We start from the raw sequence: 13,671 nt of genomic DNA, 5'->3' as shown, positions 1-13,671 counted from the left end.
CACGGTCGTCAGTAAAAATGTACTGCGGGGAGCAGCAAACGCTAGTTTTGGCCTGTATATATTGAATCTTTCATACAGACATAGTAGGCAGGTCTCAAGCCTTGAGAAGTGGGATGAATCGCACGGGCTGTGGTTTCACCTCAAATGCGCGGAGAGTTCACTTATAGAGTGAACTCAGTAGACCATAAAGTTTTCCCTGGGTACTACCTGCTCCCGGGGTAATTCGGTCTCTTGCTTGTCTAAAAAAAAAAACTCAATCCTTGAAAACTGACCCTGAGGGTGAAACGATAATGTTGACCACAGCCCTTCATTGTGATAATTGGTGAAAACGGTGGAACAGTTGCATCCATCAGCTGAAACAATCGATACTTGTAGGAGTGGGCCAGTACTGATTTGGCAAGGGGCGGATCCAGCACGATTTGGGAGGGAGGGGGCGATTTAAGTCAACTTTTTAAGTAAGATAAAGTGACCTTAAAATTTTTCATACAAACACACATACATATCTACATTCATCTACAAAAGTCATCATCACTCAGATTTTTCCAGTTTTTATTAAGTTTTGCTTCGACCTTCATTATTTTCGATATTTTTATAGAGATATGTATTATTATATAACACGAACAATCTAAATATACACTTAAGACTTTTTAGAAAATTCGGGAAAATTCCGCGAATTTTCATGCAAATTTTTAGCTTCCAGTGAGAATTTTTAAAATTTATCTCTCAGAAAAATTCTAAAAGTTCTTACCGAAAAGCTGAAAGTTTGCATGAAAATTCGCGGAATTTTACGAATTTTCTAAAAAGTTTTAAGTTTCTATTTGCATTTTTGGTGTTATATAACAATAGAGATTTTTATAAAAATATCGAAAATAATGAAGGCCGAAGCAAAACTTAGTAAAAACTGGAAAAATCTGAGTGATGATAACTTTTGTAGATGAGTGTAGATATATATGTACCTATGCACTTACATCAGGTTTATTGTTTTTATTTTATATCTGCTTTTATGCATATTTCATATTTTAAAATCAAGAATACGCTACCACTACACCACGGCGCCGCCAGAGTCTTGAATCAGCAAAAGCAATAACTTAAGCTTAAATTCCGGTTAAATAATTATAAGATGAAAATAACAAGTGTTCACTTTGTTTTGGGAAAACCCTCATTTTTTATTGATCTTGCTGAGAAAGTTTATGTTTCATGAAATTTACGCTTATTGTGAACCCTAAACAAGCTGTTGGAAAGGATGTCTTATTATTCCGTTTTTTTTGGGTCGTGTAAACTCTTATACAGGTTTTGAAACATTATAAATGTGTCAATTAGGCTAATTTACGACTATTTTTATTAGTTATCTTAGCTGAAAAATACTAAAAGTTTATCCACATTTAAGTAACTCTCCACATTGTTCATAAAGTTCCAGCCCTCGACTTTCAAAGAATTTCTGCTGCATTAACCGAATTTCGGACCGTAGGAAGATAGGTTCCATCAACTACTAAGAGCTGCCCAAAGAACTATAGGTTGACGTAATTTTACATATTTTTTTATCTTTATGTAGAATTATGTATAGTATAAGTCAGAGTGTACCACAATTCCCAAAATAATGGAGATTTCCTGGCGTGAATGTATTACTGCTGCCAAATAGTAACACATTAACGCGATGTAGGGACTGAAATTCGCGAAGACCTATATAAATAATTTTTTTGTTACATTTTAAAAATATTGGTCCTTCTTTTGTTTTTCAAAAGGAATTTTTGTCCAGAAAAAAGATGTGGTGCGGCAACCGTGATCATGAAAAGTACGCAATTCTTTCTTCAAATACCAGAATGGTAAATTTTTTCTGCTGATTTTACCCACAGCGAAACAAATGGAAATTGGAAATGAATATATAGCTAAACTATTCATTTCATAAAATATTAGCAAACCCGGATGACGGTGTTCTGCCCTAAATTTGGTCTATCTGCATACATTTTAATAAGCTTTTTCCGTCTAACTCTGCCCTCCCCCCTCTACACTTTTTCCTAATCATTGTATTCACTCCTCCCTCTGTATTTTTCGCTTCATCTATCTCCATCTTCGTCTCATTCTATCTCTTTCTCAGTATCCTTCTCTCTTCTCTCTTCTCTCAAGTTTTTCTCATTCTTCTTCATCTCTTATTGCCAGTCCCAGAGGGTGGTATGTATGGTTTGTTCCAGTCCCATTCGGAGTCTCAGTCCCAGTCCCACTCCGAGTCTCAGTCTCAGTTCCCAGTATGTGGGTATTATTAATTCATGTCTTTATTTCCGCTTCGCATGCATATTTATCAGTTTTGCCAGGTTGATGCGACTAAATCGGATATCACAATGAAAATTACTTTAAAGCTCTCAGCAACAGGTTTCATTTGATATCCATAATACACACACATTCTAGGGGTATCGGGGTCCATGTTTTGGCCTATATCTCGACACCCTAGTCACCCAGCGTTGTAAAACTTACTTTGTACTAAAGCACACATCAACAGCTTCAATTTGATACCCATAATGTAAACGCACATTCTAGGGGTATCGGGGTCCGTGTTTTGGCCTATATCTCGACACCCTAGTCACCCAGCGGTGTAAAACTTACTTTGTACTAAAGCACACACCAACAGCTTCAATTTGATACCCATAATGTAAACGCACATTCTAGGGGTATCGGGGTCCGTGTTTTGGCCTATATCTCGACACCCTAGTCACCCAGCGGTGTAAAACTTACTTTGTACTAAAGCACACATCAACAGCTTCAATTTGATACCCATAATGTAAACGCACATTCTAGGGGTATCGGGGTCCGTGTTTTGGCCTATATCTCGACACCCTAGTCACCCAGTGGTGTAAAACTTACTTTGTACTAAAGCACACACCAACAGCTTCAATTTGATACCCATAATGTAAACGCACATTCTAGGGGTATCGGGGTCCGTATTTTGGCCTATATCTCGACACCCTAGTCACCCAGCGGTGTAAAACTTACTTTGTACTAAAGCACACATCAACAGCTTCAATTTGATACCCATAAGGTAAACGCACATTCTAGGGGTATCGTGGTCCGTGTTTTGGCCTATATCTCGACACCCTAGTCACCCAGCGTTGTAAAACTTACTTTGTACTAAAGCACACACCAACAGCTTCAATTTGATACCCATAATGTAAAAGCACATTCTAGGGGTATCGGGGTCCGTGTTTTGGCCAATATCTCGATACCCTAGTCACCCAGCGGTGTAAAACTTACTCTGTACTAAAGCATACATCAACAGCTTCAATTTGATACCCATAATGTAAAAATACATCCTAGTGTTACCCTGATCCACGTTTTGGCCTATATCTCCAGACCTTAGTCACCAAAAGGTATGAAAACTACCCTGTACAAAAGCTCTCATCAACAGCTTCAATTTGATACCCATAATGTAAAAACACTATCTAGGCGCTCACGGGCCCACGTTTTGGCCTATATCTCGAGACCCTAGTCACCCAGGGGTATGAAAATTACCCTCTACTAAAGCACTCATCAACAGCTTTCATTTTATATCCATATTCTATAAACACATTCTAGGGGTACCCGGGTCCACGTTTTGGCCTATATCTCGAGACCCTAGTCACCCAGGCGTATTAAAATTACCCTCTACTAAAGCACTCATCAACAGCTTTCATTTGTTATCCATATTCTATGAACACATCTAGGGGTACCCGGGCCCACGTTTTGGCCTATATCTCGAGACCCTAGTCACCCAGGGTTATGAAAATTACCCTCCACTAAAGCACTTATCAACAGCTTTCATTTTATATCCATATTCTATAAACACATTCTAGGGGTACCCGGGTCCACGTTTTGGCCTATATCCGAGACCCTAGTCACCCAGGGGTATGAAAATTACCCTCTACTAAAGCACCCATCAATAGCTTTCATTTGATATCCATATTCTATAAACACATTCTAGGGGTAACCGGTTCCACGTTTGGCCTATATCTCGAGACCCTGTGCGTCGATCGCAACCAAACCTATGTGCAAACCACCGCGTGAGGTATATGGAACTTATGTGAAAGTTTGAACAAAATCGACCGGATAGTTTTTGATTCTATAAGCCTCACACAAACGGACATTCATTTTTATATATGTATATAGATTTCAACCGAAGTATTCTAAATTGCAGATATTGGAAGGGGGGGGGGGCGACTAGGACGATCTTATAGATTATACATACATAAAAGCTAAAACTTTTAAAATTGTATATGTAATTAAACCAAACTTTTGTAATTTTCATAAGTTCCAGATCAGAGCGAAGGGGGCAATCGCCCCCCTTGGATCCGCCACTGGATTTGGCTGAGTATGTCGATTGATAGCATTGGACGAACTGCTTTTTCGAAGATATTTTTGAAGCGAAAACACGTTGGCCACAGTCCTTCGTTGTGGTTAAAGATTGGAGTTTAAACGGAGCGTAATGAAGACGTATCTTGTTTTGTAAAGAGGCCGAGGATTCGAATAAATTGCACAGACGTATTAACGCAAAATTTAATGTTTTTTTGCTCTCTGATTACTTTCTGAATTTTGACTTCTGAAATTTTACATCTGAATTTTTGTTCAGCCTGGAACACAGCAACGTCGAAAGAAGGTGTTATATTCAATTGAATATGTATAATATCACCGAATTGGGTGAAGTCCGTAGAAATAATTCCATCGAAAGGAGGCCAACGTCATTCGAAGTGCGTTTGGGACACACCTTAACATATTTAATTGCATAAATAAAATAAAAAACGAACAGGCAATAATAGAAACAAAAGTGCAGCAGTTTTTAGCTGGAGGCGAGCCATATCGGAAACGCAGAAAAAATACAAAGACTTTGTTTTTTTAATACTGTAAATTCAAAAAAATGCGGGTTCGAATTATTATTGCTATGATACATTTTTTCTTAATTGAAACAACAAAAATTGTTAATACATCCCAGAGCACGGGGAAAAAGTGTCATAAAATATGACACTAAGGCATCATTGCCATGAAACAAGTCCAATTTTCACATCCATTCTGCAACAGATGTCGCAGTGCTGTGAATATCAATTGGCAAGAACCAGAATAGAAGTAGAAATAATGAAGACAAACAAAAAACCGCTGTGATAGCTGAATGGTTATAGCATAACAATAATAAAGATAAAATAATTATTGTTAAGCCTTGAGCTCGATTCGAACCCGCGATCTTACAAATTAGTAGGCCGATATAACAACAAAAATTGTAAATAAATTTGAAAAAGAAAAACGCGAAAAAAATAGTTAATTACATGCTTGCTATTGCGCACAATTCAAAATTTTAGATTGTAGTACTTTTTCTTTATACATAATTCCTTACAAATAAATAAACGTTTTTGAATTTTGAGAAATATTTAATGAATCAGTTTTTGCTAGCTGGCTTGAGGTCCGAATTGAAATAAAAACACAAGGGTTTTTTTATATATTACCAATATATTTCGATTACACACGGTAATCGTCTTCAGGGTGAAATTTTTTTTTTTTTTTTACACGTGTGTATCACTTGACGTGGAGTTTATCACTGTAATATTTAATGTTTTTTCTGTCGTCTGATTACTTTCTGAATTTTGCCTTCTGAAATTTGACTCTGAATTTTCACTTCTGAAATTAGACTTCTGAGATTTGACTTTTGAGTTTTGACCTCTGGATTTTGTCTGTCTGAAAAAAAGGTTCTGACTAATGTTTTCTCAAAAAATGTGTTTCTGAATTTTTCCTTTCTGAATTTATGGGGCCACCGTGACAAACATACACATACATATCTCATACTGATTATTAATTTAATCAGATAATGAGACAACAATAATCAATAAGAAAGAGATACTCAGACAAGCATAACTTATCCCAGTTCAGTATTAAAATGAATGGATAAAAACGCTGTACATTCCTCATTTGTCATATTTCATTTTTTTTTTTTTATTTGAAGCCTTCGAGATTTGAAATAGCATAGTTGAGATTGGTTTTTGAATTTTTGTTTGTTTACATAATATTTCAAGCGCAAAGTGCACGAAACTGAACTCTTTTGGGCGAAACCCAATATGGTTCGTTTCCCATTACATCATTATAAAATGTGAGTTCGAACTCAAATCATATTTCCAATTTCCACACAGAACATCTAAATATACTAGAAATTTCCTTAATTTTATTGCAAATTTCTTTGTTTCATTTTCATAACCTCAATTTTTGTACCATAGGTATTTCGGTGCGCTGATTCCGATATTTTGTCGGATTTGTCACTAAACCTTCAAAATCTCGAGATATTTGCAAATAAGTCAAAAATTCAACTTTATTTGTTTTATGTGCCAGTGAAGTCGATATTTTTTTAGTAGAGCGATAACGAAACTTTAATAAAACCTGGTTTACTCAAACTCCTGTCTCTTATTGAAATATTATTAAGCTTATAAGGATGCCATTAAATATCATCCATTTATTAAACAGAAACTACGTTATTGCAGTCTGTTTGTTATCAATTTCTTCAACTTATATATTCTGTGTATGAAGAAAGTCTAATTCCGTACATTTAAACTGCCCATTTAACAAACGATCTTTTCGCTATTGCATAACAATTACACCCATTGACTGACCAACCAGTGAACATTGCCAATTGTCCTCTGGGCTGTTGTCCTATTTATAACACGTCTGTAATGATGAGAGTGTGACCTATTGGCATATGGCTTAAGGCCACTAACTTTAATGAACTTATCTACTTATTTCTTAAATACTTTCCTTTTTATCAATTGTTTTTCTGTTTCAAACTTTTTTGTGATTTTTATTTGTTACACCATTTTTTTTAGCTTTCACTTTTCTACAAAAAAAAAAAATAATTGTGTGATGACTTTGGCTTGGGATCTATGGCTCAATTAAGCTATTTATGGCTATAATCTATTCGTATTCTGGCGCACATCTGCCTTGAATGCTCTTTTCGATTTGTTCATGCACCAATTTCGCTCATACCTAATTTGTTTATTGTCGTCTTCTTTAATAGCTTATTTGGTGTGAATATTATATAGTCGTACATTTGTATACATCATGTATGGGTGATTCCCCTACAGAAAGCACACAAATTTTTATGGCTTTCGATGAGAAGGCAAGAGGGAAAGCAAAGCTTTGCAGTAAACAAAGGGATATTTTATTACCTTATTTTAATTTTTCCTTGCCCAGGATATTCGAGATATGTAGATGTACTTTGAAATTATATAAAAACAAATAATCACTTAGTGAATGGAACTATCCCTTTGCAATATGTATTTTTAAACGTTTGTACTTATGTATTCATGCATCGTCAATAGATGTAGATAACTGTTAATTACTGTATGGGCAGCAGCTAAGCAAAAAATTACGTATAAGTAATACTTTGCTCCTTTAGTTTCATATCATTATCGCTATTATTGTTTTACTCTTCCGAAAGGTCTTTCTTCATTTGATATTATTCCCAACATTAGACCTTTTTAGAACTTTCTTTAACTTTCCTTCCAAAAAGGTCAAATATTTTTTCGTCGCTGAGTCAGAGAAAAGTGATAAGGACTACGGTACAATGATTCGGTTATTTCTCCCTTGCTTTGGGTTGTGGTTGTGAACGATCGGCCAAAGATCCTATGAGGTATGCGCTGCCAAGTGGCGACTTATGCTGATGACCTATAATCCTTGTTAGGAGGAAATTTCTAAATACACTAAGTGACCTTTACATGTGTACCTGCGTGTCCTAACCAGGTGGGCTGAATAACGCGGACTGCTAACCCAATAGATGGTGCTATTTGATTAAGTAAGTGCCTTTGGCCTATTTCTGACTGCAAACTGTCATAGAAATTTTATACGGAGGATAGTTCAGGTCTACTGTATTAGTTTTTGACTTTCTTCGGGGAATTCGTGTTAATCGGATGCACGGTCCTTCTGTAACCACACTTGTACCAACAGCGAATAAATCTGAGCTATTTTAATTTAAATTTATCAATAAATAACTGATAATACATCGATAACACAACGAGAACTCGTATATAACAAATCGGTAATGCGTCAATGTGGTCATTTGAATCGTTCCCGAGATATATATCCAGCAAATGACCATCAACATCGATAACACTCCCCAAAATTATGGGAGAACAACAACAACAAAAAGAACATGACATATTGATAGTACGCCGATAGCTCGTTTTCGTTGCCAAATTGATATTTTTTCGATACCAATAGATAAACTTTCGATAACAAATTAACTTTTATACTTGCACGTATCTATATTCCCCCATACAGCTGTGGGCATCAAAAAGTAATAAAGGGGAAAGAGAAAGGCAAAAAAAAAATCGTGAGTACCAAGTGTTCGTGGAGTTCCATGTGTTAACATAGAGTTGTGCGTCTAGAAAACTAACCTCCACTCCACAACCACAACAGATGTAACTTTACCAAAAACAAATAGTTTCGGTAAAAATCGATACCAACTTACTATTGAAAGCGAATTATTATCATCGAGTTATCGGTTTGCTATCCCCGAGCCATCGGCTCCTCATTAGTTCCTTATCGGCTTGTCATCTACAACTTACAGATGTCTCGAACCGAGTGCTTATAGATATAGAATCCATAACTTTTCTTAAGCTCATTGAAAGCTATTCGATAACTTTTCGATAATAAGTAGATTATACACCGAAAACTAAATAGTAACACAAGGATAACAAATCAATAACTTTTGGTAGCAAACCAATCCACAACTTTCGATAAAAAATCGATAACATTTCGATAAGAATTTGACATTTTTTAATAAAAAATCGATAGCTTGTGCATAGCAAATCGATAGCTTCTAGATAACAAAACGCTAATATATTGATAGCATATTGATAAATTTTCGATAAATAGTCGATAATGAATCATTTAAAAACCCTTAACTTCTCGATAAAAACCATATATTTCCTTACCGACAACAAATTTATATCACTTCGATAACAAATAAATAACTCGTTCCTATGTCGTCGATGCCACACTTATGTTTGTTTAACAACCGGAAAACCGGGCGATAAGAAATGGGTAACACGCCCATAACCCGTCAATAACAAACCGATAGCTCATCAGTAAAAAACCGTTAACATTTCGATAACAAATTGATAGTACCACGTACTGATTCGGTTTTGGCATCTTTCGTTTCATCTCCCTTCCTTTTCTATTTTCATTTCCCTTCCCTTGCTTTCCTTTCCTTGCCTTACAATGCCTTAGCTCACATTGCCTTGCCTTGCCTTGATTTGCTGCCTGATATCGTTCATTTCAACTTTACCACATACATTTTTCCCACATTACGGTACAGTGTAGCGACTTACGCTTTTATTATGTATTACTCCATTCAGCATACTAATACCATGCATTACGCCTACGTTTACACATCAGATAGTAAACTATACCCCGGCCTGCCTTTACATTCTACATAAACCCCCAAATAGCCTACCACTAACGAAGGCTACGCTCACGCTTACGCCTAACCTTTAAACCTTATGCTTACATCCAGGATTCCCTTAGACCACAAGCAAAACTATACCCCACATAAATAAAAACGAAAGCAACAACAAAATGAACGTCAATGACTTTCTCACCTGCGGTAAAAATCTTCATGTTCAAACAAGCAGCACCTACAAATGTCATAAATTTTTTTTCCCACAATATACCTACGCCTACTATTACTCGTAACAATCCGTTCCACATTTAATTTCGAGCACCTAAAAGCAATGCAAAAATAGTAGAGAGCGGGCATAAGCCCATTTCAATTAATTTAAATTAACGAGAAACTGTGTGGTTGTTAGTGGTTGCGTTAATTTACCATACTCCATGCTTCTTCATAGGCCATGAGTACCCAGTTGAGGGCTATGGTCTGGGCGGCTATAACATTAACACCAACATTTTCTAACTAACTATATACATATTAGCTTTTTAATTTGACTGCCATCATTGCGTCTAACATTAATTTTCTTTTAGGCTTTTATTATTTTATTTTTGTATTCTATTCTTGCCTTCATATTTTCTTAAATTTTAAATTCTATTCAACTAAATGTCAATCTTGTTTTGCTTTCTAACATCCACTCTAAAAATCGTTTTCTACATACTTCTTTAACAGGACCATGCCCACAGGGTAGCTTTGCTTGTGATGGCAATACGTTGTGTGTGCCACAGCGTCAAATTTGTGACAACCGCTCGGATTGTTTTGATGGCAGCGATGAACACCCGGTCGAGTGTGGCCTACTTTATGGTAGTAAAGCGTTAACCGATAAAATTGTTGGCAATGCAATTGAACGACGTAGAAATAAACAAAGACTTGGCGGGAACAATGACGATTTCAGGGAGTTCATGAATACTTCAGCAATGACGGTGGCTGGTAACAATGAGTGGAGCAACAGTGTGGCTGTCAAAAATACAAATAATAATGAAGAAGTAAAAAAATGTGGTAAGTCGCTATTCAAATATATTGCAGTATGTTTTTGCGAAGACATTTCAATCCCAATCTCCCTATCTTATAGATGACCCTGTAGAAAATGGCAACGTTAATATAATATTTATTTTTCTTGAGCTAGTTACCAACAGACCCGGCAAACGTTGTCCTGCCGGAAAATTGAATTTCCCTCATTTGCATATGTTTCGTCCGTTCTCCTTCATTCCTGTTCCTCAGCCACAACCTTTTTTAAACCTTTGCACAATAAATCTGCACAAAGGTCGCAGTGCTTCCAGACCTATCAATAATAATTTTTTTAAACCTAGTTTAAGTAGAACTTGTCTGTTGTTTATGCGTAGAGCCATTCGTAAATTATTTGCTCGTCAGTCACTCCTTATTTCCTCTTCCTCTTTTCATTCTCAGACACTATCAGCCCAATTCTAAATATTCCCTCGGGATTTTGTTCTCGTGGATTTATTTTATTCCCGCGGAAAAATTCCTCCAGTTCTTTTCTCCTAGGGAGAACAATAATTGGGCAATAGGAATTTCGAATTTTCGAAGTCAGCTGTTTTGCCAATTTCGTTGCGCATTTCTTATTTTGTTTAAAAAAGTATCTTTTGCCGACTGGTTGCGCCATTTTTTCTCCCCTAAATCTAAACATCGTTAAAAGTTTAAGCGTTAATCATATTGGCCGTACGATCAATTGCCCCACAAATCAGGTTTAGCGGCCTAGTATTAAACAATAACTGTCCACTACATCCGTTTCCTTAATAAGGAAAGATCGTCTTTACTTAACGAGGCAGCCCCGTATCGGCCCGTGCCAGGGTTCGCATAATATTCTTGATAAAAAGAGTTGGCCGTTCTTCATTACCAACATCCCATCACTCTCCTCGCGCTATGGAGCTCGGCTCTACTTAAAGTCAGTTTTTTCCTTTTAAGTAAAACTGATCGATTTATTAAAAAAAGGGTGAGTCTTCTGCTCCGGCTACTTCAGGTTTTTGTATCACTTATTATTCAACTTATTTTAAGTAATTCTTCACAATTACTTTATATATTACAGAAATTACAACATATCCAAGAGGAGCTTGCACCTGCCGACAGCGTACAATTTTGTTTTGCGGTCGGAAAGCGAAATTGAAACGGATACCGGCCCTAAGTTTCGAGGTAGCGCAAAAGAATGTACATAAGGGTGGGCCAACGAGCTTTTTTTTCTACCTCGTGTCTAGCGGACTCAGATTCTATATAAAATTCGAAGGAAAACCTTGATTTATAAGGCTAATTCCTATTTTTGTATTGTCTTTAACTCAAAATTCTTTTGTGATATTTTGATTTTTGTTTGCAATTTTGCGCGTATGAAACGTCATTACGATTCGTAGTGGCATGCCTTCAAAACGCAAATTGTACAAAACAAATTTTTAGGCTGCTTCTGCCACTTTTCTGCAACAGCATTTAATGTATTGGATAGTTGAAAGCCGGTATCCCTTTTGGGTCTTTGGAAATACATATGTATGAACGTTCTTCGGATGATCTATCAAGTACTTTAAACCATAGGTTTTCAAACTGTGGGTCGCGGCACCCTTCCTGGTGGGTCGCGGGCTTGATTGAATAACTTGAACCAAATTTTTTTAAACAGAAAAATAATTTATTCATTCTTTAAAAAATCCAAAAATGACATATGTACATATCGCGCACCTAAATCTAAGGGGAGCTAACTCAAAAATCTGAAATTTTGAAGTTGAAAATTGTGATTTTCTTAGTTTATCGCTGCTTAGATCTACCTGCGCGATATATTTTATATTATACGTATTACATTAATTTTACAGACATAAGTTAATGCGAAGGATGGGCTTGCTTATTTTGAAGTAATTTGGAATAACGCGGCTCCATACGTAACATGCAAACAATCAAATCATTTTCTATATTAAGTTTATTTCGTTTCTTTGTTTTTATGTTCACCATTTGTGAAAAAGTCATTTCGCATAGATATGATGTTGAAAACTGAGTGAGTATTTTAAGCGCTATTTTCGCTAGGCCAGGATACTGAGGCTTTCGCTTTATCCAAAATGTTGAAATATTTTCGGATAAAAATTCCATTTTGAGCATACTGTCAGCTGCTAGCTCACATAAATCTTCGTTCAAAATGTTGCCGAGATCTGCGACCTCAGCGCAGTTACTGAGGAATGGATTTAATATCCAGCACTTGCTGTTATCTTCCTGTAGCTCTCTTGGAAAATAACGGTGCAATTCGTTTTTTAAATTTTGCAGCGCTTCAGTCATGAAAGGAATACATTTCCTTACCAGTTCGTCTGATGAAATCTCTGCAGCAATACTTTCAAAGCAAGTGAATGAACCAAATTGTAAGTGCTGCAGAGATGATAGCCACATTTCAATTTTTGAGACAAAGGCTTTTATTTTATCTTTGGCTGATATAATGTTTTCGTATCTTCCTTGCATACTAGTATTCAAGATGTTTAAGTGACAGTAAACAATTTCGCATTGTCGGGATCTTTTTCTTTCAAAAACATGTTCAATTCCGATCTCAATTCTATTACTCTTGTCAACACATTTCCTTTGGATAACCACCTTGCCTCTGTATGAAAAGGAAGATTTTAATGTAGTGCACCCATGTCTTCACACACCGTACGAAACAGCCTTGTTTGTAAAGCTTTTCCCTTGTTACAATTCACAACTTTGATGACAGAATTAAGCACTTCGTTTAAATTCGACGGCAAAAATTTGGCTGCCAAGGCCTGACGGTGGAGAAAACAGTGCGTCCAGTGTGCATTCGGCAACTTTGTTTTCAACCTAGCTACGAACCCACTTTTATTGCCGGTCATTGCCCTAGCGCCATCAGTGCAAATACCTACGCAAAGTTCCCAGTCAAAACCCAAATCCTGGGTGCTTTCTATAAAAAGTTCATACAAACAATCAGCAGTTGCATTCTTCGGCAAATTCTTACAAAACAACATCTCTTCCGCAATTTGATCAAGGTTTTCAAACCGAACATAACACACAAACTGGGCACAACTGGATATATCTGTCGATTCATCGAATTGTAATGAAAAATATGAGCTTTTTTTTGACTTTTTCGACTACTTGATTGCGAATGTCTGCAGCTATATCACTTAACCTTCGTCCAATTGTGTCATCAGACAAAGGTATAGCTTTCAATATGTGGGCTTCTTTTTCTCCAATCATTATCTCAACCATGTCTACTGCTGCCGGTAAAATAAGATTTTCAGCGT

The 13,671-nt window shown here is 36.4% G+C and overlaps 1 protein-coding gene across 1 annotated transcript in view; it reads left to right on the top strand.

Annotated features, from left to right (window-relative positions):
• Positions 1 to 13,671, top strand: part of Lgr3 (Leucine-rich repeat-containing G protein-coupled receptor 3) — an 82,353-nt gene that overhangs the window by 9,370 nt on the left and 59,312 nt on the right. Inside the window, exons 2-3 of the mRNA XM_067763894.1 lie at positions 10,115 to 10,441; positions 11,487 to 11,590. Coding sequence (XP_067619995.1) covers positions 10,115 to 10,441; positions 11,487 to 11,590 — 431 coding nt within the window. The remainder of the gene's footprint in view (positions 1 to 10,114; positions 10,442 to 11,486; positions 11,591 to 13,671) is intronic.

Source organism: Eurosta solidaginis, chromosome 1 (genome assembly GCF_040869045.1).
Source record: "Eurosta solidaginis isolate ZX-2024a chromosome 1, ASM4086904v1, whole genome shotgun sequence".
Lineage (NCBI taxonomy): Eukaryota > Metazoa > Arthropoda > Insecta > Diptera > Tephritidae > Eurosta > Eurosta solidaginis.
The sequence above is the reverse complement of the archived record's forward strand: the minus strand, read 5'-3'. Positions and strand labels throughout refer to the sequence as shown.